The sequence below is a fragment of the Lactuca saligna genome, chromosome 4 (assembly GCF_052625555.1).
Source record: "Lactuca saligna cultivar CGN05327 chromosome 4, ASM5262555v1, whole genome shotgun sequence".
Classification (NCBI taxonomy): Eukaryota; Viridiplantae; Streptophyta; class Magnoliopsida; order Asterales; family Asteraceae; genus Lactuca; species Lactuca saligna.
The window spans coordinates 116,667,994-116,694,625 of record NC_136420.1 but is presented as its reverse complement, the minus strand read 5'-3'; the positions used below and the strand labels follow the sequence as shown (position 1 = coordinate 116,694,625).

The 26,632-nt window shown below is 38.3% G+C and overlaps 1 protein-coding gene across 1 annotated transcript; it reads right to left on the bottom strand.

Annotated features, from left to right (window-relative positions):
• Positions 1-1,767: 1,767 nt before the first annotated feature.
• LOC145042668 (chaperone protein dnaJ 8, chloroplastic-like) lies at positions 1,768-2,989 on the bottom strand. The gene is made up of 3 exons (XM_078991127.1): positions 2,529-2,989; positions 2,343-2,411; positions 1,768-2,172 (listed from the first exon to the last, which is right to left on the bottom strand). Exons 1-3 carry the CDS (start codon positions 2,778-2,780, stop codon positions 1,984-1,986), a joined length of 510 nt encoding a protein of 169 aa, XP_078847253.1. The 5' UTR covers positions 2,781-2,989; the 3' UTR covers positions 1,768-1,983.
• Between the last annotated feature and the right edge of the window lie 23,643 nt (positions 2,990-26,632).

Sequence of the window (26,632 nt, the reverse complement as noted above, 5' to 3'; positions counted from 1 at the left end):
TGGTAACAGTTATTCAGAAAATAGATATTCATTCGAGGATAGTTATTTCAAATTCATAGAGTTTATTTGGTATAAACTCATTTATGAATTGTTCCTAGAACCCTGTGAAAGTCAGGACCCAATACATCCAGAACAAGGATAACCTTGTCTTTTTAGCTTTCGGCTTGTGTCCGTTACTATAGACTTATTCCGTCTCATATTTGTTTTCTTTTAGCAAAGATGCCTCCTCGCAGACCACCTAGACACGCTACTCCAATAACTCCCATACCTTATCCACAAATCGATGCAACAACTCTGAACGCTGCAGTAGCCGCGGTTGTGGCAATAGCCATGGCACAATATCACCCCATCGGTACAGGTGGAGGTGAAACGCCTACCAATTCTACTCAAGGTGAGGTCCCTGTGCACCAGGGAGAGTTCTCCTACAAGGACTTCACCAAATGCCAGCCATTAACCTTTAAAGGGACTGAAGGAGTCATTGCTCTTATGCAACGGTTCTAGAAAACAGAGTCGATTTTCGAAATATGTTTATGCCCAGAAGGAAGCAAAGTGAAGTTTGCTGCCTGCACCATCGAAAAGAGAGGCCCTAACATGGTGGAGTTTGCTGCCTGCACCACCGCCCCCACCACCACTTCCACCTCTACCGCTTCTGCTGCCACCACCTCCACCATCAGCTCCGCCTTCGCCACTACCACTACCACCTCTACCACCGCCATGACCATCGCCTACAACCACCACCGCCACCATAAACGTCACCCCCTTTACTACCACAACCACCTCCACCTCCGTTACCATCACTATTGCTACCACCTTTTCCACCTTTATTACCGCCTCTACCTCTTCCACCTTCATCATCGCCTTCGGAACAACCACCAACCCTGATGGAGGTGATGGTGATGGTGGATGTGATGGGAGGTGGTGACGGTGACGGTGGTTGTGGTGGTGGTAGTGGTGTCGATGGCGGGGGGGCAATGGTGGTGAGAGTGGTAAGAGTGATAGCGGTGGCGGATGTGAAAGTGGTAGAGGTTGTTTTGGTGGTAGATGAGATGGTTGGAGGTGGTGGGGAAGGTTTTTTTTGTTCACATTTCATTTTTTTTAGATTATATCTCATTCAACTTGTTGAACCGTTTACTATCACAAAAGGTAAAATGTGAATATTCAATAAGTTTGATAATATATGGCGTAAAAAAAAAATGAATGAATATTAACAAAATCAATAGTTGTGGCCTCACAAGTCATTTTCTATATTAGTATATTAACTTTATAAATCGACTAAAACCCGTGACTTATTCGGGACATGTAATTTTACACACTACCCTCAGCCTCGAACCTGCATACGATCAACAAGAAAATATCCCTAAATCGGACTAACGATATCAAAATTTTATAATAGTCGATCCACGATTTAGGCAACGTCTACTATTAGTCGTATGGACAATGTTTCCACCAAAGCTAATCCATGCCACGGATCTTCCTCTTCATGATGCAGTTTATATGGAATTACAATATAAGTGCTTCAACATTCCCTTGTGTCTAATAGTTTGTTAACCTATGTCTACAAGCTCTTTGGCGTAGGCTTATCACATACAGTCATACATAATACCAGATAAAACTTTATAAAAACTATTCGACTTATCCACTTTAATCGATCTTCAACTCATTTGCGTCTCTTGCCCGTTGACATCCCTAAATGTAAAATGATTGTGGCGTGTATTAAAAAACCCAAACAAAAACAGATGAACCACACACACAAAAAGATGAAGATCATAGTTCAAGAATTTTTTTTATTCCTGAACAGAAACTACAGACGATTAATCATAAAATCAGACTTATGTACAAGAGAGATGAACGTTAATACAGTCATCTCTTCAGACTACTCTTTATATACAGATTACAGATCCAGACACTTAAATTACCATTATTCAAATTAAACGATGCATTGGATTCATTTTAGAAACTAGAAACCATGGATCTTCAATTTCTTCAAATGTATGGATTAATGTGTGAAGAGTAATCTCGAATTCCAGCACCTTCCCAACCCATCCACTCTTCCCACATATCCCAATCAGGATCCTCCATTCCTCTCATCGGTTCATCGAGCCCTGCATCCGACGATCCATAATACTCCATTTCTGGTACACTTGTTTCATCTCTCAAATGACTCATCACCATCTGCAAATCATCGCCCAAATTTAAGTTAGATTTTTTAAACAATCGGTTACTTTATCGATTTTGAGATGGAATTGGTCATTCTGTAATCGATTAGATCGATACATGCAATAGATTCTTCGATGTGATAAAAAGTAAGGGATCGGGTTTCAAAATAGAGTGAGAGTGCGTACATCGTAAGCTTCGTTGATTTGGTGAAACTGGACTCCGCAATTGCTTCCTCTGCACACATCTGGATGATACTGAAATTTGATAGAAAGGGAAAGAAATGTGATTAATGGAACGAAACAGATATAAACAACGAGAAGATCGAATTTTTTATAATCAGATGTTCATAGATTCACCGGAGAAAGCATTACCTTCAAAGCTAGCTGTCTAAAAGCCTTTTTGACCTCAGATTCAGAAGCTCCAGGACGAATACTCAAAGTTTTATACGGATCGGAAGCTAAAGGACTTGTCGAAACACATCTAACCCTAAACCTCTGATCAGCGCCACCACTTCCTCTCGCCGCCTTCTTCTTGTTCGAATTTCTCAATTTCCCCCACGATGACGACGATGAAGAGGTCGATGATGAAACACAGCCATGGATCATTCCAGCAGTACACGCCATGAATTTTTTCTTCTTCTTAACAACAAATTAAAACTTTTCGATACCAGATATTGAAATCAGCTCCTACAGATTGATTTATATGGTGAAATTGTGGATTATAAACGATCCAAACAGCGTTCAAAGAGGAGGAAAATATTTGATTTAAATATTAATAAACACAACGAAATGGATTAAACAATCTGATCCTTTGGGTGAAAGAAAAGGTCAATAATGGAGAAGAAATGGCAACCTTTAGATTCGATATATAGGCCATGATAGAGAGAGAATTGTGTGTGTTTCGGTGTTGTGTGTGAGAGAGAAAACAAGAGATGGCAGGTCCTTATCCGTTGTCCTCGTTTGTGATGACGTGTCTTTAAGCGAATTGTGGTTTACATTATCCGTCCTAGTCAGATTACGACTTCCAATAATGGAATCTTTTTAATATTTACCATTTCAGTCCTTTTACTTTAATTGTTTTCAAAATCAGCCAAGATTTATACATCCTCATACATTGGTCCTACTTACTTTCGTTCATAGATTGATCCTAACTACTTCCATTTTATTAAAAAAAAAAAAATTAGTGCTATAATATGTGATTTTATAATAAAATTATACAATGAAAATATCTAATTTATGTAGGAGACTTTATTTATATTCCAAGACTTGGATATTAACACCTATTTTTCTTGTATTTATTGAAAAAAATGAATTTAGATCAAGTGCATGCAAGTTGAATGTGTCATAAGAAGACAACTCGTTCAAAATTTTGTTTTATTTCTTCGAGCTTTATATTCCCTACAAATAAAAATCTCGTGTTTATGGATAAGAATGATGTTGCATGTACTTTAGGTCGTATCATCAAATGGCTTTATTGGTATTTTGGTGTTTTTGAATACATCATTTTCATATAAAATTAAGTTTCTGTCTTGTGATATCACGTTTATATATATAACATATAATAATAGTAAGTACCTTAATTAATTATTTTATTAATATGAAAATAAAGAACAAAGTGGGCTAGGCGAATGTTGGTGAGATATAATTCGGCCAAAAAAACTCGAACTGGATTTGGGATATGAAATAAATAGAAAGATTTATGAGTGGATTAATATATTTGAGTTAGCCATTAAAAACATAGGAAAATAAATAAAACCCATATGAAACATTAATAACGCTTTTGGAATAATATTGAGGAAGAAAAGCTTTTATTTTGTATCTAACAAAAATTAAATTTTATTTGTATATTTTAATACTTCAATTTTTAAAAATGCCACTTTCAAGAGTTTTCTTAATTTGCTTGTGAAATATGATTAAAAAAGTTAATTTATGTTTATGTAAATAATAAAAATTAATAAATATTAAAATTATATTTTTTAAATGAGCACGGGGTAGATATTAACAGTAGTAGAAAAGTAAAAGGTCCTTAATATAATATTAACTTTCTAGTGATGCGGCAGCGGGACGCGTGTAATGGTATCGGTGGATATCTGGATTGATTGGTCTCAAAACTAGAAGTTTTTTTTTTTTTTTTTTTCCTGGCCTTTACAATAACAACCTCTTTATTTGTGGGAATTTAAGATTTTAATTAATAGAAATAAATTATTTTCAATATTTGGATCAGATTTTAGATCATTTTGTTTGGGATAAGGCAGGGTCTCATTGCGCTCCACGTGTCTTGTTTACTATTAAGACATATACACTTTATGTCGATGGAAATGAAAAATTAAAGAGGAAAAAAAATTAATTCTGACATATTAATGTTGGTTCCAGGTTCAATAATAAATAGAAATAATTTATTTTGAAATATTTGTATCAGATTTTAAATCATTTTGGTTGGGATAAGACATCTCATTGCGCTCCACGTGTCTTGTTTACTATTAAAACATGACAATTTATGTCTATACTGTATGTCGATGGAAATGAAAAATTAAACATCACTGTTAACCCTAGGTTTCTTCATGAAAATCAGATAATTGTTTCGATTTCCAGCTTTTTTTTGTTTCATTTCTTTCAGTTATCAGACTTTCATACATATAATTTAGGAGTGGTGCCAAAATATTAAGCAAAATTCCAGAGCATGGTGAGATTATACGAATGTTTGTTACCATGATGATCGAAATTTTGCCATTTACGATCTTTGTTCCTTCGAATTTGAGATTACATTATAGTTTGGTGGGGAAGAAAGCAAATCATATGCAATACTTACTGGTGTATTAAGCTTGAAAGGTTGTACCATGGGAAATTCTTTCAGACTTATCATACACATAGAGAGATAACTTGCGATCTTTATCTGAATTGAAGTTTTACGTATCAAAATATCCAAGCTGCTTATAATTATTAACATGATTCGGTCAAAACATTTATATCACTATAACCCAACAAAGTTTAGTATATTGGTTTAAATGACCACTTATGGCTTTTTTTGGTAGTTAAGGGGCATAAAATCTATTTTTACGTGCTAAAAAAGACTCATTACTTATTATTACCGGTATTCCTGACGACATGACTTTTTTTCATAAGTTATAAACTAAATCTAATTATTAAAAATAGAAAAACAAATAGCCCATATCAAACCCAAACCCACCCTCACCCCTCCTCTCAATACCTAATGTTTTCTTTCTTCTTCCCCTTACTCCTCTTTTCCTCCACAAACCGAGTCACCGCCATACCCACATGCCCCCATCTTTAAGAAAAATCCGGAGTCCAACAACCAACATAGACGATATGTCGATGTCTAATTCTTCCTAGGGTTTGAATCTCGACATTGAATCCATGGTCGTGAGAAAAACCACGGCTCATGGTTGGCAATCTTTTCACTGCAACAAGTTCGGTGTTGGGCATGGCGCATTTGTAAACAATCCCAACTCCTCTTTTTCCGATGATGTTATCTTCCTTTAAAGAATTGAGAACATCATCGCAAGTGAAATCTAGGCGTTGGAAAGTAGTAAGCTTCCATGATCAAGCTTTGCAAGCTTTCTTGATAGATCGAGCTTTGATGATTGCTGCAATGATAAAGGCGATGGAACAGCGAAGTATGCCAAGAACGAGAAGAAGTTTTACAGAGGCGGAGATTGGTGATTTGAATGTGGTTGATGGGTGGCGTTTGCAATTCCTTCTTTATAGGGTCCATCGAGTAAAAGCTTCTGCACACCGGAAAATTGGCTAATGGTGGACCGGTTAACCGATTGTTGGAAAAACTGACCCGACCGAGATTCGCTGACACATAATCGGTCACCGTGAATTCTCCGAAGAGAAGATTGTTATGAAGTTCAACCTATGAGAGATGAGGCAAACTGAAAAGCCCTTTTGGAATCGAACCATTGAGGAAATTTTCTCCCATTCAGATTCGATTCAGCGATTGGCATTCACCAAGATACTTCGGAATCGGACCAAATAAAAAGTTTCCCAAAGAGATTATCGTTTCGAGTTTGTTTCCATTGCATAGATTGGGAGGAAGTGAACTTTTAATTTGTTGGAAGACAGATCAAGGATCTGTAACTTTCTCTTCCTGTCAAGGCCTTGAGGAATGCTTCCAATGAAGTTGTTTTCCCAGAGTTGTAATACCTCCAGCTCCGACAGTTCGCCCATGAAATCGGGAATCGATCCGTGGAGTTTCTTTCATAACAGATTGAGTAAGGTGAGATTATTTAATTTAGGGAATAATGAGGATAGTGGGTAGATGCGATCAAGGAAGCAATGAGAGAGAACAAAGGCTTTCACCACCGACATAGTTTTAACAGGAAAGATCGACGTAGATGACATATGGGCGCCACATCGACCATTTTCAGTTGACCAAACGCCATGTAGCATATCAAATCTGATGAGTAAGAAGGGGTTCACCGGGTTACCCCTTCATATTTCTTTTGTGACATCCCCAAAATCTCGGCCAGAAAAGACCGATTTTCATTTATGCTTTTACAATAATTTCAGAGTAAATCCTTTTGATTTGAAAGAGTTGCGGAATTTGTTCCCAAAAACAAAGTATGATAAAATAAGATTTACCAAAGCATTTCTTAAAGAAATGTATTTTTCATTATATTACAATACTCGGGATGTCATGTTCCGATAAACAGACCAAAAGCATAAACATTTAAATATAGACTTTACAACAGTTATTTACAACAACAGGTCTATAATCCAAAAATAACTTGACAAGTCATCCAACTTATGCTCTGGCGCCACTACCTGTAATGCAAAGAAACTGAGTGGGTCAGGCTTGGGAGTCTGGTGAGCATATAGGGTTTTCAACCCACAATAAATAATTATATTTAATTCCACCAACCAATAATAACCCAATTACCCATTCCCGTTATTCTCACTTTACATCCCTAAGACAACTAACATAAGGGACCTAGTCTAAGAATATTTCATCGGGGCAACAATACATGCTTCGGGGGTTCCTCAGCAATATAAGTCAAATAAGGCAACCATGATGGGGATGGAGTACAGCTAATGAACACCCAAGTTCATTAACACCTACAGGTGGTGAGCCTGCTAGTGTTCCACAAGACTATCTAGAAAAGTTCGTGGTCATCATCTAAACTCCGCTAGATGACTGAATCAAAACAACAACGAGGCCTCTCATCTGTTTATTACACACCAACTATCTACCCATGTTCTACCCAACATATTAGTAGATAAAAATATACATTTTTATACATAGTTTAAAAACCTGTATAGCATGCTTTAATCAATACATATTCCACATAACAGATGAGGCACACGCACATAACACGTATTTCATAGAGAATAAATCAGATCTATGAGATAGAAGATAGTGAATATACATTCACACATATAACAACAAAATATATACACATAGCACGTATTTTATATAAAATACTTCATAATATTGTATTGGAAGAAAATAACTACACACTCACTTGATCAGAAGATGATCGGACAGCACTACGGCTTACAGTAGTAATAATCCTCAGCAGATCTGGAAGATCTTCACAAAAATCGAACTTCTCGCGGGCAGAGCTTTGGCTAGGGAATCGCACTTCTCGGGATCTTCGGGGCTTCGGGACTTGCTTCTAGATATTTATTGCACGTAAATCGAGGTAAAATGGGAGAGAAAGGAGAGAAAATAGCAACCCTAAACGGCTGGCCCTTCAAATCTATTTATAGGGCAAATTTAGCCCTTGCCACGTCGTGGCACCCTTTTTCCACGTCGTGGGCTTGGTCGTCACTGCATACGTCATCTCAAGTTGCATCTGGGGGACTCCCGGAGGTGTCAGAAGACTTGCCACGTCGTGGCACTGCTTGCCACGTCGTGGTCTCTGACACAGCTTTGGGGTTCGCGCCCCGAAGTTCAGAAATTCATAACTTTCGCATACGAACTCCGTCTTCGACGTTCTTTATATCAACGCGAAGGTGAGATTATGCTCTACAACTCTCGTTTAGACTCCATTGGCTAATTTTGAATTGATTGTTAATATACTATAAGTATATTACTTATATAGTATTTTTAGTAGGCCGGGACAACAAAACTCTGTTCGAAATTCATAACTCCTTCATCTGAACTCCGTTTTCGTCTGTTTTTTTTATCGTTGGACTACTATCAATGAGATTTTCAATTCACATTTAGAATTTTTTGGCTAAATATCACTCGATCTCTATTTCGAATATTCGGGCTGCATACCGCTAAGTCGAAACTTCGAAAAATCATAACTTCCTCATACGAAGTCAGATTTAGGCGTTTTTGTTATGCACGCTCTCGAGTTAAAGAACTCTACAACATTCTCTTAGATCACTAAGGCTAAATATCTCACTAACGTAAATTTCACTTTTTACGTCATTCAGCGTTGCCGGTTCTGTCGTGAAACTTCGACAGGTCATAACATCTTCGTTATAACTTGGATTTCGGCATTCTTTATATATTCAGAAACCTTGTTTCAACCACTACAACATTATCCATAGATATCGTCTTAATATAACATTTCATTTTGACGCTTATTTTTATTCTTAATTAAATTAAGTCACACAATTAAGCACATAACACATAATACTTAAATATTTCATCATTAATACTTCAAAAAGAGTTACAAGGGTTAACCTAGACTATTACATCAATAATAATGCCTAGCCTGGAAACGCGGGCGTTACAATTCTCTCCCCCTTAGGATGATTCCGTCCCCGAAATCACATGTCAACAAACAAATGCGGATAGCGACTCAACATGTCACTCTCTGTTTCCCAAGTGAGATTTGACCCATTCGTATGTTTCCAACGGACAAGCATTAATTCGACCATCTTGCGTCGAAGCTTCTTAGTCTTTCAGTCAACAATTGCCTCTGGTTCTTCAATTAACCTCTTGTTTTCATCAATTTTCAATTCATAAATTGGAATTATATCGGGAACTTCTCCCGTGAACTTCCTCAAATAACACACATGAAAAGTGTTGTGAATTCCATTCAGTTCTTCGGGTAATTCGAGCTTTTAAGCTTGGTTCCCAATTCTCTGAAGAACTTTAAACGGTCCAATAAACCTTGGACTCAACTTTCCCCTTTTTCCAAATCTTGTAAGTCCCTTCCACGGCGAGACTTTAAGCAAAACCGAATCTCCAACCTCAAAAGTCATCGGTCTTCGCTTCTTGTCAGCATAGCTCTTTTGACGATCCTGAGCTGCTAACATTCTTTCTCTAATTATTTTCAACTTTTCAGCGGTTTGATGGACCATCTCGGGACCCATAAACTGCTTTTCCCTAGCCTCAAGCCAACAAGACGGCGTACGACACTTTTGTCCGTACAAAGCTTGATAAGGTGCCATGTTTATGCTCGAGTGGAAACTATTATTGTAGGAAAATTCTACTAAAGGTAAGTGATCATCCCAGTTACCTAGAAATTCTAGGGTACATGCTCTCAACATATCTTCAAGTGTTTGTATTGTTCTTTCACTCTGACCATCAGTCTGCGGATGGTAAGTTGTACTTAAACATAACTTGGTACCCATTTCCTCTTGTAGACTTTTCCAAAACCTTGAGGTGAAACGACTATCACGATCCGATACAACCATTAACGGAACACCGTGAAGCCTCACAATTTCCTTCACATAACAATTCACGAGCTTTTCCATAGACCATTTCTCATTGGTTGCTATGAAATGCGCACTCTTAGTGAATTGATCAACGACCACCCAAATCATGTCGTGACCATTCTTTGTTCTGGGTAGTTTAGTGACAAAATCCATCGCAATGTCTTCCCATTTACCCATAGGCACAATTAAAGGTTCTAAACTCCCATATGGTTTCTGATATTGTGTCTTGACGCTCGCACAAGTCACACACTCGACCACATACGTTGCAACATCAAGCTTCATCATCGGCCACCAGTAGTAGGGTTTCAGGTCCCTATACATTTTAGTGCTACCAGGATGAATCGAGTACATGGTTTTGTGAGCTTCTTCCATCCGAAGATCCCTAATTCCTCCTGACTTAGGTACCCAAATACGATCTTGGAATACCTTCAGTCCATGACCGTTTGTACCAAACACCAACGTTTTGCCCAAACGTTCCTCCTTCCGGTCATTCTTCTCAGAAGCTACCTCTTGAGCTTTCTTTATATTCTCAACGCTCTTGGCCTTTTTCTCTCAACATTGACTTTCCAACTGAGAGCATCAGCAACAACATTAGCTTGACCGGGATGGTAAAGTATCTCATAGTCGTAGTCCTTGAGTAACTCCAGCCAGCGTCGTTGCCTCATATTCAATTATTTCTGATTAAAGAGATATTGGAGACTCTTATGATCAGTAAAAAGTTTACACTTCGTGCCATAGAGGTAATGCCTCCATATTTTCACAACGAAAACTACCGCTGCCAACTCCAAATCATGATTCGGGTAATTCTTTTCATGCTCCTTCAGCTGTCGAGACGCATATGCTATCACCTTTTCTCTTTGGGTCAAAACACAACCCAATCCAACCCCAGACGCATCGCTATAGACAACAAAGTCTTCAACTCCATCAAGTAGAGAAAGTATCGGTGCCTCGCATAGCTTCTTCTTTAGCTTCTCGAATGCTTCTTTATGCTTATCACTCAAAGCATAAGTAGCTCCTTTGTGGGTTAAAGCTGTTAATGGAGTAGAAATCGAAAAAAAAAGCTTTGGATAAACCTTCGGTAATATCTGGCTAATTCTACAAAGCTTCGGACCTTCATGGGACTTTTCGGTTGTTCCCACTTCATCACAGCTTCAATCTTTGCTGGATCAACCATTATCCCTTCTTGGTTGACCACGTGACCCAAGAATTGGACTTCACGAATCCAAACATCACATTTGGAGAACTTTGCACACAAATTCTCCTTCTTCAAAACTTCTAACACTTCTCGCAAGTGTCTGCCATGCTCCTCTTGGCTTTTCGAGTAAATCAGAATGTCATCTATGAACACTATCACATATTTATCAAGGAACGGATTACAAACCCTATTCATTAAATCCATGAATGCTGTTGGAGCATTGGTTAGCCCAAATGACATAACCAAGAACTCGTAGTGTCCATATTTAGTTCTGAATGCAGTCTTCTCAATATCTTGCTCTCTTACTTTTAGCTGATGATATCTTGACCTAAGATCGATCTTCGAGAAATAGCTCGAACCTTGCGATTGATTAAATAGGTCATCAATCCTCAGCAACGGATATCTATTCTTTATTGTTTCCTTGTTCAGCTCTCTGTAATCGATGCACATTCTCATACTTCCATCTTTCTTCTTCACAAATAACACCGGAGCTCCCCAGGGTGATGAACTAGGTCTAATGAAACCTTTATCCAATAACTCTTGAAGTTGCATCATCAGCTCCTTCATCTCCGTCGGTGCTAATCAATAAAGTGCTTTTGCTATTGGCGTGGTTCCTGGTAACAAGTCTATTATGAACTCCACTTGTCTATCAGGTGGTAATCCAGGAAGATCTTCGGGAAATACTTCCGGATAATCACATACCATTGGAATACTCTGCATCACCTTCTTTTCCTTCTTAGCATCAATCACGAATGCTAAATATGATGTACATCCCTTGGTCAAACACTTTCTGTCTTTCATTAGGGAAATGATTCTAGAATTTACTCGTCGTTTGTCCCCATACACCATAAATTACTCTTTCCCTGGCAGGTTTACTTTAACTATCTTCTTCTTGCATAATATCTCAGCGTCATTGGCACTAAGCCAATCCATTCCCAACACAATGTTGAAACCATTAAGTTCGATAGGTAATAATTCCTCATGAAACTTATTCCCATTAAGGTCGATTAAGATGTTCTTCATACGTTGGCTAACAGGTACAAACTTGCCACTAGCAACTTCGCCTAATAAAGCATTATCTAGTCTATCAATAGGCAAAGCTAGTTTTATACCAAACTCATGCGAAATAAAGGAGTAGTTGGCTCCAGAATCAAACAAAATTTGAGCAGGTAATTTGTTTACGAGAAAGGTACCTGAAGCGACATCATCTTCATATTTAGCAACCTCAAGTGTCATTTGGAAGGCTCTCGCCTTCGGCTTTTGTGGAATGTTGGGCTTAGCTGCCTCCTTCTTCTTCGGACAGTCTCTCAAAATGTGCCCCTCTTCATTAAAACCAAAACACATCCTTTTGTTGTTCGGACACTCATTGGCAAAATGCCCAATCTTTCCACACTTGAGGCAAGTGACATCCTCACTACATTTCCCAAAGTGCTTTTTCTTACACTTATCACACCATTTCGTTTCGCCTCCTTTTCCTCCAAACTTTTTCGAATCAGATTTCAAAAATTTGCTTCTCTTACCGGAACCAGATGTTCCCTCAAACTTTCTCTTTTCACCAACTTCAACCTTGTCGGTGGTTCTCCCCTTAATCATGTTCTCAACAGACTCGGCAGCCCAAATAGCTGCCTCTAGAGTAGGTGCCTGACGAACTGGCACTGCGTACTCCCATGAGAGTCCCTTTGCGTACCGGTCAACCTTTGTCAGCTCGTCTGGAACGATGCGCAAGGCAAACTCGATCTTGTCTGTAAAGTTATTAGTGTATTCATCAACTGACATGCTGCCTTTCGTCAATGTCATAAACTTATTCTCTAATTCCAACAGATTTTGAGCCAAGCAGAACTTGCGCTTGAACTGCACCAAGAATTCTGCCCATGACAATTGCAGTGGCTCATTAGGGCTTAGAGTCTTCCCTAGAGTGTTCCACCAACGAACGGCTCCACCTTGGAACTGACGCACTGCATAGATAGTCTTCAACTTGCCGCTGCAGCCACAAGTCATGAAGGCTAACTCCATTTTGGAGATCCAATCCATAACTCCAATCGGGTCCTCCTTTCCACTGAAGGTCGATGGTATGAAAGTTATAAAGTCCTTGTACTTGCATCCCATTCCATCATTCCTTCCGTCATGGTTGTTTTGCTTAACTATCGGTGGATTGGCTTGACCAACAAACCCACTGAAGTTTTCACCTTCCGAGTGCCATTCATTTAATTCAGGCTCTTCCACACGAATTGACAGTCCCAGATGTGCCCCTCCTTACATGATGAGGTGTAGGAGGTCAAAGAAACCTAAGGAGTTTCTTAGGGCATGCTTCATACCTATCTGATTCGGTTTGGGTCAGATATTTAGCTTACTCGGTCAGATATTCTTGTTTAATACATGCTGATTTGGTCATATTGTCTGGCCCAAATGCATGAATCGGTCAGATTGGAAGAACTTGCCGAATCGCCCAAAAGACTATCATACCCTCTAATTCTTCTCGTGGCCTAAAAGAAACAGTGCCCAAAATCAGAAGCCTCCTCTATCGACAACTCCCTCCCAATCGCTGCCATCTCAATTCGGATTTATGCCCTCCTTCAATCGGATCTTCTGTAAGGTCCTAAAACGGATCTTACCAATGATCAAATAGCAAACACAATCAGTAAATCAATTAAGAACGAGTAGAATAAAGAACAAACAAGCTTGCACATGCTTTTCTACTAGAATCACGTCTGGTACAACTTGCAGTTACAGGAGCTGAGAATACTGAGGCATTAACAACCACAAAAGACCTGGCAAAGCCCTATTTATACAGTATTGGTCCGGCCCTGGGTTTACGGTCGTAAACTCATCACAAGTGACCCTAAACTCCAAATATACTATAATCAGCTATCAAATAACCAAAAGGATCTAATACATAGAAAGCCTAGACCAAACCACTAATTAGACCCCTCAATCTCCCCCTTGGTTTGGTGCTAGCTTTAGGTCAATCTTTGTTCACGATCATTATATCATCCAATCCCATGGCTCCATTCCACATTTTCTTATTAATAATATCGGCAACCATCGCAGTGTACTCTTTCGCAGCCGACTCGAAAATCTCCTCAGCAACTTGAATCTGAAAATTGATCAAGTGATGAATGTCCCATTTTCGGAATTGGAACAAATCCCTTCTGTCGTATAGACGAATGCATCCTTCTTTAAGTTTGATGACAACAACTGCTGTTGTCTCATCAAATACCCAGTAAAGCATTGAACTTAAGGATCCACCTGGATAGCTTTGAAGCACTGGAATTTGTTTGACCTGTTTTGTAGCAGGCCACATCACCACTTGGAGAGGATGACTAGTTTTAGGGTTAATGACATCTGGATAGTGTTTTATCACAGATTCAGCAGTTTTCATCGATGGGAATCCCTTCTTCACTTGGTCTTCAAGGAAATGTTTGAAGTTAGTTACTTGTTGATTGTTTGTTGGATTATAGAAAGGAGATTGAGACAGCTCCGAAAGATCCACTATGGTCCAAGAATTGAAGTCATGATTGTCCTTGTAGAGCTCTGTATTACCGCTCTTCCTCCTTACAATCCACATTTTCAAGGGATCATGAAAACCCGAAGAAATAATTCTCGACCTATCACCGTATGTGTCTCTAAACCTTATGGCCTCGAGATATGTTATGGTGATTGTGGATTTTTTTTCCCAGGTGCATTTGTATCAGAACTCTTCTTGAACAAGAGTTATTCCTTCTCAGCTGCTTCAGCTTTTCTGTCTCTGATTATCTTTGCAACGTGAGGAGCATGGGCAGGTTCTTCTGCGAAGCGATTCACAACCGTGATGTATCAGCAGTCGGCACAGTGATGGGGTGAGCCTCAGAGTGAAGATGAATTCTATGCTCATCAATAGTATTCTTGTACTTAACACCAAAATCTTCTTCAAGTTTCTTCTTCATATCAAAGTAGCTGGAGGTCAAAAGATTGAAGTGAGCTTGTAGCTCAGAAATCTGCTTGGTCTTGGTAACTCCATCTTCTTTGAGATCAGATACTTGAATCTTTAAATTTGTATTTTCACTTAGAAGACCTTCAACCTGGATGCTAAGCTTAATGTTTTTCTGATCAAGCACACTGACCCTTTTCTGAAGTTCGTTGATTCAAATCTTCTTCTCTAGACTGACCCTCATTAAAAAATATCCCTTTTACCTTAGAAGTAGTAGTAGCGGTTTGATCTTGAAGCTTCTTCAAGATCTGCCCCTGGGGGAGAGAAGCCTGGTGGTAAAGAGTAGCCACCGGTTTCAAAAACAGTAGTGGGGCTTTCACTGAATGGTTCCGCAATCACGATAGCCTGACCCTAGGATCCCTTCTTCTTCTTTTTGCTGGAGGTTGCACAACCTGGTCTGTTTGTTGATCATCTTCAAGTGGTTCAGATATAGGCAATGCACTGCCAAGGGGAGGAATCCCTGACACCGTCGCCGTAGGAATTGAAGAACCAACCACTTGTGCTTGAGAAACGGGGGTTGAATCAAAAGCATCTTCCTATTCCCTTGTCTCCATTGCCGGGATAACAACATTACTGACACTGTCTAGCAAAGTATTAAGATTTACACTTGTTAAGAAGTCATCATTGCTTCCAAAAGTCTCAAGAATATCATCTTGATCAAAGCCGGTAAGATCAAGGTCTTCAAATTGACTGGGCTCGACAGTGTTCTTAGATTACCCTTCATTATAGTCTCATTCAACTTGAATATTTTGTAGATTATGCTCTTCTGCAACTGATACAACATGAGCAACAATCTCTTCTTCTTCATGATTCGATACTGTTACCACATCACCTTCTGAGATAACTTTTTCTGATGAAGTATGCTTTTACAAAATCTTGTCTGATGATCCATGAGACTAGGTTGCTTCGTTCGGTTCTGCAAATCGTCCAAACTTGACCAAAGGATATAACCCCTGAAAGAGCACCTTCCCTTTTCGGTTTTGTTTAATGAGGCCAATGGTGTGAGGACCCAAAGACTTCATATCCAGTGTTTCTCCATCCTTCACCATATTGGGAAACTGCTTGTTGATGAATAGCTGAACAAATCGAGGGTACATTAGGAAAGTATCCCGAGTAGTAGCATTAATGTTTACCACGAACTCATCCAGAATAAATCTAGAAAAGTTGAATCCTATCCCTTCAGCAAGAGAAACAAACATGCCAGTGTTTCTGAGGGATATCTCATCGGCACCTGACCTTCTGCCAGAGATACAGCTCATGAACACGTGGGCTAGAAATCTCCAATAAGGCGACATAAGTTTCTTCATTGTTGGTGGAGAATCGCCCTCGTATCCCATCTTTCGTAATATTCTTTGAGAATCACTAATACTAATCTTCATTGGAAAGGTCGGAAGGTCGTTGATCAACAAAGTTTCTCTCACAAAGGTCTCATCAATAACAATCTTGCATCCCTGAATGATCGCACTTACAGTTACAGCTCCATTATCGTCCCTTGTCATCTTGGCAGTTTGCCAGAATTCCCGAATGATCTTCTGGTATACAACCGTGTTCATTGTGATGGCAGAAGCTAGACAACATTCCCGTAACCCATGAATCATCGACTTGAAGTCCCCATGAGTGAATGGAGGATCAGCGAGAACCATAGCCAGATTGTGTATATCTGCAAATTTTAAAGCTGCCATCTTATCTATACTGAAACACACCAAGTAAGACAAATAATATATTAAATAAATTAATTTCAAACCCAATAATTAATTAATAGTTTTTTTATTTAAAATTGAAAATCTGGTCAAAGTCCAAGTTTGTGGTCAACGAGGGTTTACGGCCGTAACCCCTTTGACCGTATGCTAATGGTCACTTAGGGAGTTTACGGCCGCAAACACCTTATGGCCGTAAGCTTCGACCGTAAACTCCGAAACTCCTTTTTTGTCGATTTCAGCCTCAAAACTCGGTTAATCACAGAACGAGATGCATATTCCTGGTCGAAAACGCAGCACCTTTAAAACTATCAGATTAATTTCGCAAAAATCGATGAATTTTTTTTTCGAGGATAGAGAGTATGAGAGAGTTTGCGGCCGGAATCAATAAAGTAATAAAGATTCCGGCTGTAAACCCCCTTTTATACCAACTTTTCATTTACCTGATAACTGCACAGTATAAGGCAGGATCCAACACATTCCAATATTTTTCAAAAAATTTAAAAACAAATCTTTTTGAGGATTAATATTAAAAATAAAATTAAAAATAAAATAAAATAAAATTAACTTTGCAAAATTTAAAATTAAAAATAATTGTTAGATTTTAACAGTTAACAAAATAAAATAAAATAAAAAATAAAAAATAAAAATAAATTAACTCCAACCAAAATATACAACTTAAAATTTAATTACTGAGAATGAATTTGTGACGTTGGGATCAAAGTTGTTAGACAACCTTATTCCACTTGTCGGTACCCTTATCTTCACGTCTTCGTCTGATCGATCGCTAGTATTGTGGTCCACTTAAACACGAAAAATTTGTGACAATATTTGGACAATTTACCAATGACATGACACACATATAGATAATTATAATTTTATTATCATGATTGGCCCTAATTCTTAAATAATTTCCTTATGACCATTTAACTGACTACAACCAGGGATATTGTTGTCCACCTAAATTGAGCAGCGAGATCTACAGACAATCTGTATGTCTTCAATTTTAATTTTACTAGAACGTGTTTCTTGCTTCCTAGCATGCCCCAGCCATCAAGGACTTCCAAAATACTCCTTACACCGGGTGAGCAGACAATTATTAATATGAAGTAGTGAGTGAAGAGAATAAGATCAGAGATAAGACATAAGATGCGTGAAGAGATGTATTTCATTCAGAAACTGAGAACTCCTTTTATAGAGTCTCAAAAGTTACAAGAGTCCTATTTGTTACACAATGCCATGTAAGGCACATTGGATAAAGGAAGTTACATTTATAAAATAGATAAAAGACTTAGACAAAATGCTGATGAGAAAGAACTGTGGATGCTGATCTTGGCAGCGGATGAGTCTTGACTGCTTCTTGCTTGCGGATCAAAAGTTGGTTGTGGTTTGGTAAAGTTAAAGAGGGTCACTTTTATGCTCTAACAATACTAACCTCATATAACCATAATCATATCATATCAACAAATACAGAACAACATGCATAATCAGCCTTCAGCCTGACTGGACCGCCTCGCAGGCCTACAATCTATCTAGACCGCTCTCTGAGGCTTTGGCACGTCTGGACCACCTCACAAGGCCTTCAGCCTATTTGGACCGCTCGTCGGGCCTTTGGTCTGACTACCATACTCTTTCAGGTTTGTAATCTATCTGGTCCACCCTGGGTATGTTGGCCTTCAGCACAAAGCAGGACCGCCTCAATCAATCCCAAATCAAAACAAACATGTGCACATAACTATCATACGCTAGCATATACATACATATATATATATATATATATATATATATATATATATATAATCAAACCGATCTAACAGATCATATAGCATAAAAACATCTTATAACCACGACACCGACCTAACCAGGTCACTAAGCATAAACATAACCTCATCCTAACTACCAGGATGCAAACAAAAAAACATATCATTCCATAACTGGATACAATCCATAAAAGGCCGGCCTTGGTGCCTTAGACCCTATTGATACAGTGAGGATAACTCACCTCGCAAGTAGTGCCGAAGTACTGTAAATCTCTGACTGCTGTCTTACCGGGAATCCCAAACTATTACACAATAATACTAAGTTAATACCCAAAATAACCTTCTTGACTAAATGTCCACACCATTCAATAAGTCCATTCTCTTTATTGGTCCAAGGCCCAATTACCCAGTCCTTGAATTGAAAGTCCATATATAAAGCCCATTATTGGTCCAATTTACTAAATTGGGCCCAACCTCATAATTAGGCGTAACCCCATGATCCACTATCAGTACTGGGCCCTAAATATCTTATTTTCAAAGTCCAACAAAGGCCCAATTCCATTTACTACATAAACAGCCCAAAATCTGAAGCCCATTTGTCAAAGGTCCAACAGAAGGCGTACGCGGGGAGTACTCGTCCAGATGTTGACAACCATCGGGGTGGTTGACCCAGTACGCTGGGCGTACTGGATTTACGTTGGGCGTACTCGACAGTTTTCCAAAACCTTATTAAGTGCTTAATGGCTTAAGCACTTAAGCCCAAACTTCAGATCCAGTGACCTAACATGCCTAAGATCCATAAAGTCATGAACTTTATCACTTTGGATGTCCATAAAGTTCTTAATTTTTTGTTTTAATCCACTAAGAGCTTATTTTTCCATGCATGGGACACATACAGCTAACGGGACCACATTTTTATCACTCCAGGTCCCTTCAAGAGTCTAGAAGGACAGACCTTTTCGTCCAAAACACAACATGCACCACCTTATGGCTTTTGGGGCAAGAAATGGTTCTATTAAAGTAAAATGGTGAGATCTATACATATATGCATAAATTTTGGAACTTTATACCTTCTGGAGCTTCTTAGGTACAAACTAACTTCAGATCTACACGCTTGATCTTCTTCTCCAACACCTTGATGCCAAACCTTCCTCTTAAAGCACTCAAGAACACACTCAATAAGCTTAAACTCACAAAGGAAAGGCTAGGGTTTAGGGAAGACAACTATAATCTATGGAGGCTGAGGTAAGGAAGGTTTTGATGCTGATAATGTTACTTATATAGGCCCCAAACCCTAAATATTAGAGTTTCACCCTGACATTAGTATGCCCAACGTACACAAGTGTACGTCGAGCGTACTAAGGTGGACCTTAGTATGCTTAGCATACTGTTATGTATGCACAACGTACTCCCTCTTGGCTCAAGTTTGAAAACTTGGCCCTTAAACTTATCTTGGCTCTTCACTTCCAACCCCAAGGACTATAAATGACAGGGTAATGATAGAAGAGGGTTCGAGAATACCCGCCAAATCTTGGGATGTTACAAGTTGATTTTATATTAGTTTACATCAACATAAGTTTAAAATATAAGGCTTATATTTAATAAGGTTCACAGTCCAAAGAATCTAGAACATGGAGATTTCGGTCAAGGGATTTGAAATCAAAAGTGGTTTGCGGTTCTAATATCAATAAACAAAGAGTTTTCGGTCACCATGACCGAAATCAAAATGAAGCACCCTTAATGGTCCAAAACTCCATCAAAAGTCCATTAGTGAACCGAAAACCCAATGGTACATGGCCTCTAAGGCCGAAAACCCCACTTATATATAAGTGTTTTGGCAGTAAACTCAATTCATTTCTCACTTTTCAAGCCATGAACACTCCTACTTTTGCTCTCAAGTATCATCCGCAAACAACAAATATTCAAAAGTTTCCTACCCAGATCTTCTTATCTACACCTAGAACACCAAGAACATTCACCAAAATTTTCAAATCTTCAAGCATTTATCAAGATCCAACCGAAAACCCCAAGAACACACCGAAAACTCCATTTCTCCACCGAAAACCCCTTTCAAGAATTCAAATAACTCCAAATATTTTATAAGTATTCCTTACATAATTAAAGTATTGTCTAACACTTTAATTATTACTTAAATCATTATTTAACATATTATTTAAAATTTTAAATCAATATCTTATTAATTTAAATACGATGTCGGATTTAATTATTTTTAGGAGAACACTATTTGTAGGTACGCTAGCCCGAGGATCGTCTCTATAGCTCACTAGTCAAACACAAGCGCACATTTCAGGTGAGTTCATACCCCTACATTTTCACTTTTTTCAATGTTTTTAGGGGGGATTCAAGTAAAACAAAAGGATTCTTGTGTTAATATTCAGACGATTTCAAAACCATTTTCCAATTGATTCAAACCGATTTAACACTACATCTTATATATATATATATATATATATATATATATATATATATATATATATATATATATATATATATATATATAGACACACACACACACACATGTTTATATATTTTTGACCCTTTTGTAACATGTCGAGCAAAAGGGGTGTTTATCGAAAATTTTCTGACCACTAATGTTTACATACAGTTAAATTGCAAAGGTTTTCAATACACTATAGAACATTACATTTAAACTATAATTGGTATAGTTTGGGAACTACTACACAAATTTGCTAAGTACAATACACGGAAAAAGAACATACATTTAAACTATAATAGGTATAGTTTGAAAGATATTACTTCGCTTTACAAATTCATGAACATTACTCAGAACAAGTATATAAACTATAGTTGGTATAGTTTATGGAACAATACTCTAATACATTGATTCAAGGATACACTTCTAAATAACTATTTATGTATAATTAGTTTACACTACAAAGTACTATACTACAAGGTAATACATACAATTTCAAGTACAAGAGAACACTGCTACACTACACATAAACTCAAAAATACAGGGTTGTGAGGCACTACATCAGTTTTACCCTCAGGGTACAGGTATAAGTCCTATAAATTATAGCCAAAGTCTCCTGGAGGGAGAGCATGACTTTGTGTATAGATCTATACAAGATTGACACCCCGCACCTAAACTGTTAGCTATAGCTAGGCCAACAGGCATGGGGTGACAAACGTCATAACATTCCGACGCTTGAAGACAGTCGTAGAGGCCACTAGTAAGTTTAGCAAGGTTATATGAAACTCACAACAGTATTAACTAAAACATTTGTTTACGGGATTAACACTACGTCATTGGTTTTATTTTAATTAATAAAACTACAGTACATTACTATACATTACAGCTAGTGATATCCAGGCTTACATATAAAGGTTTTCATACAAACAGTACACTACTATACATTACAGCTGGTGGTATCCAGGCTTACATATAAAGGTTTTCATACAAACAGTACACTACTATACATTACAGCTGGTGGTATCCAGGATTTCAAACAAAGGTTTTCATACAATACACTACTATACATTACAACTGGTGGTATCCAAGCATTTATACAAAGGTTTTCATAACAAACACTACTACGATACACTATTTTCCTAGTACACAGTACACCAGTACTACATACAGTGTAGGGAAAACATACAATATATGGTTTTATTTGTTGGAATAGTGTCTAAGGCTGCAACTATATTAGGCAAATATTTAACCCGATTGTGCATGGTCCTTTTGGGTTGCCTTCACCATAGCAACTTTATAGGATGATTTATTATGAGTGAATAGATATTATTAATATATTCTGAGAATAATATAAGGAATAATAATATAGTTATTTGATAGATTAATTAGTATTAATTTGGTGACTTAAAGAGATTAATTAAATAAGAGGGTACAAACTGCCAATTGTTTGATAGTTAAACTTTAGACTGTAAATCCTTATTGGATAGGGGTTGGACGACTTCTAGGCTAGGATAAGCCTCAAAATCGTCCAAGGCATTATCTAAGGAATGGATTTGGATTGCTTTGAGTAATAGTTATCCAACTAGGGTTTGAGTTGTAACCCTTAAGGAGTCTACAAGTATAAATAGACCCTATGGCAAAGGGAATTCGGTACATCATCTAAAGTAGAGAACCCCTGGCCGAATTCCATCCTCTCTCCTCTCTCTCAAATCATCCTCTTTGCTAGTTGGTGTTTGTAAGCCATTAGAGGAGTGACAATTGTGACTCTAAAGCTCCAAGAACAAGAAGATCAAACAAGTGTTTCAAGGTATGATTCTAACTCTGATTTTGTATTGTTCTTACACCTAATTAGTCATTAGAAGTCTTGGATTCAAAGCATGTTTAATAGAGAAACCTAGATCCGAGCATTAGGGTTTGTATGCACACTTAGGAATGTTCTTATGTACAAAACCCATCAGTGGTATCAGAGCCTAGATTGGTTTCTATTAAATTGATGCTTGAATGTTTGAATCTTAACTGCAAAATTCGATTTTTGTGTTTCTGAGTCATGGACTCAGCGAGTTGGCCTGACTCGGCAAGTCCAGTGTGGGTACTCGGTGAGTCCGAGCGTCAGGATTAGCCAAAAACGGGTTTTGTTTTTCATGTTTATCTTACGGAAACTTACCTTTATCATATTAGATCAACCCTAATCCGATTTTGTGATATATATGGCTATATTTTTGATCTAATTGAAGATATTTATCAATTAATAAAATATTTAATTTCCTTATATGATAATTATTAATCAAATATGGATAATTATGTGATTAATTGTTAATTTAAAATTATTTGTTATTTGATCCTTTATGTTTTAAATGTTTAAAACATGTCCTCAAGTTTTGAAATTTATGTTTTGTGATTAAAAGTTTAATTTAGACAATTTAAATTTCAAACCCTAGAATTTTACAAGTTTAAAATACAACCGTATACTAATATAATATTACAAGATTAATATCTATATATGTATAACTTAAATGCTAGTCTTACCATTAGTAGGCCTCATTCACGAAGCCGGTCTATAAGGTGGGTATAAGGTTGCGACCTATAAAATGGCGCTTAATGGGTGTACACTCACACCCACCGCTCGCTTGATTGGTGGAGGGTCGTTAGCCGAATGGGTAGGATAGGGCAACCTCATCCTCTCATTAAAAGTATAATAAGAAGTACAAAGTAACTGCATGTTTTCTTAAAATTTCCCAATCTTAGTTACTTTAGGAAAAGTGAATTGATGCAATCCCATGAAATTACACTTTGCACCTTGTTAAGAAGTTAGTGGAGCGTGCGTGGTTTACCGGCACACTAATTGGTTCTAAGCGAAGGTGGAAAAGAGTGATTCATTGTTTATCATAGTTCGATGGAGCGTGTGTGGTTTACCGGCACATCGAATAGGTGATCGTTACAATGAAGGCACCATGTTAATTTGCATGGTAATTCACACCCGCTTTGTGATCCTCGGTATCCCAGTCACAAACAAGAGGGGCATATCGAGATTTAAACATGCCATTGAAAAGTTTCAATGAATTTCATCCGAATCTAGGAATTCTCAATACATTTAGGACTTAAAGTTATGTTTTTCATGGTGGAGAATTAGTGAATCGTCATTCACTTACCTTCAAATTGTTTGCATGTTAGATTACGGCATCCCTTTTCTAATGTGTAAATATTGTTGTTGGATCCTAGCCCTAATTTGTTATTGGGTGAATATTAGGGATTGATATTCTAATCTATCTTTGTCCATTCTATTTATAGATGTTGAATGCCAACAATGCTGCTGCGAGTTCTTTCACTTTGATGAGCCTTTGTCAAAAGGTCACCTTTGATGGAATGAACTTTAGCGAATGGATAAGATACATTTGCACGATTGCTCGCTATGAGGATAAGGAGTATGTCCTCAATGAGAAGCTCGAGAAAATCAACCCTGAAATTGCTACTCCCGCCGAAATCACCGCTTTCGAAACTCACGAGCGTGATGCAACGAAAGTGCATTGCATCATGATCGCAACAATGAACTCCGAATTCCAAAATTCCTACGAGGACATGTATCCGTACGAAATGCACCAAGACTTATTGGAGAGATACCATCAAAACGCAAGACAAGAGCGTTATGAGATTTTCACGAACATGATTTCCGCTAAGATGGGTCATGGAGAGTCTCTTACCGTGCACTTGCAAAAGATGCAAAGGTATGTCGACCGCCTTCGCAAGTTAAATGTTGACTTTAGGGAAGACTTAGCGATCGACATGGTGCTTCACTCTTTGCCTCCGAGCTACAATCAATTTAGGATGACCTATCACATGAACAAAGAATAGGTCACCACCCTAGCAAACTCCAAGGTTTCTTGAGGGTCACTGAGAGCAACTTCAAGGACAAGTCTGTTGCACCAACTCCCAATCCGTCCGCTGCTCCTATCTTGGCAATTGGACAAGGAAAGGGAAAGAAGAGGAAGGCTTCATCAAAGAACTATCGAAAGGTTAAAGACCGAGATGGTGCCTCTTCTAGTGGGACCAAAGTTGATCCCGCTAAGCCCTGCTCTAACCCGAAGGAGGCAGAGTGCCACCACTGCCACAAGATAGGACATTGGAAGAGAAGCTGCCCGGAGTACCTGCAAGCCATCAAGGAAGGAAAGATCAAGCCATCTTTCGCAGGTATATATACAATTAAATCTAACGATTAATCTCACAATACTTCTTGGGTTCTTGATACCGGTTGTGGTTACCACATTTGTTCTAATGTGCCGGGACTAAAAAGAAGTAGAGACGTGGAGCATGGAAGAATAAATCTAATCATGGGGAACAGAAGATCGTCGCCTGTGACCAAGATTGGAGTGTATTCTTTAGTGCTTAGGAATTTTAACAATTGTTGCTATTCGCCAGAAATGGCTAGAAACATCATTTCTTTTCATGGTTTGTTTAGACAAGGTTTTAGATTTTCTTTTAATAATGAAAATGGTTCTATTCTAGCTTATCTAAATGGTGTCTTTTATTTTGAAGCTATACCATGTAATGGAATTTATGAAACTGTTATGATTTTTGATAACTTAGGAAATGATGTTTTATACTTGTGTTCTTCCAATAGTATGGATAAGGCATCCTTATGGCATTGTTCTCTTGGACATGTCAACAAGAAACGCATAGCCCAAATCCAAAAGGATCGAGTGTTGGAGTCATTCGACCTTAGGGAAGATGACACATGTGAGTCTTGTTTACTTGGAAAGATGACTAAGTCACCCTTCGCTGGTACGTGCGAAAGGGGTGAGGGTCTATCGGACCTCATACATACCGATGTGTGTGGACCGTTTAGATCTACCACGAAGGATGGTAACCGCTTCTACATGACTTTTACCAATGACTATAGTAGATATAGGTATATCTACTTAATCAAGCAAAAGTCAGAAACTTTTGAAAAGTTCAAAGAGTTCAAGAATGAAGTGGAGAATCAATTGGGCAGGAAGATCAAGATGCTTCGATCTGATCGAGGAGGAGAGTACCTAAGTCTTGAATTCCACGATTATCTTAAGGAGTGTGGAATAGTTTCACAATTGACGCCACCTAGGACACCACAATTGAATGGTGTGGCAGAATGGCGTAATCGAACCTTGTTGGAAATGGTTCGCTCTATGATGAGTCGTGCTTCGCTATCTATGTCTTTTTGGGGGTATGCCTTAGAGACTTCCGCCCATATCGTTAACCGAGTCCCTACTAAGAAGGTTGCCAAAACACCTCACAAGATGTGGACGGGGAAAGCTCCTTCGTTAGCACATATCAAGGTTTGGGGTTGCGAGGCTTTCGTAAGACGAGATACTCACGACAAGCTCGAACCTCGTAGTGAGCGATGTATTTTCATCGGCTACCCGCAGAAATCCTTTGGATATCTCTTCTATAGACCGAAGGACAATGTTGTCTTTGTTGTGAGGAGAGGAGTTTTCCGAGAGTGAGAACTCATAAGCCAAGGAGACAGTGGGAGGCAAATCGATCTTGAAGAGATTCAAGAGTCGATAGATGAAGGAACCTCTTCCGCTGGCGCTCAACCCGAGGAGGAAACTCCGGTTGAACCAATTGACGTATCATTACCTATTAGACGTTCCGAAAGAGTTAGGTTTTTACCCCAGTTGTATGGTTTTCATATTACTACAGAAGGGGACACATATATTAGTGATAGCACACTAATAAATCTTGATGAACCTAATAGCTATAAGGAAGCCATGGCAGGCCCGGAGTCTGC

What these genes read in the sequence shown, in the direction of transcription:
- LOC145042668 (XM_078991127.1), bottom strand. Translation starts at nt 2,780, where the DNA reads ATGGCGTGTACTGCTGGAATGATCCATGGCTGTGTTTCATCATCGACC. An exon ending in TTAGACAGCTAGCTTTGAAG is followed by an intron (nt 2,412 to 2,528) that starts GTAATGCTTTCT and finishes ATCAAATTTCAG; the next exon opens with TATCATCCAGATGTGTGCAG. An exon ending in AAATCAACGAAGCTTACGAT is followed by an intron (nt 2,173 to 2,342) that starts GTACGCACTCTC and finishes GATGATTTGCAG; the next exon opens with ATGGTGATGAGTCATTTGAG.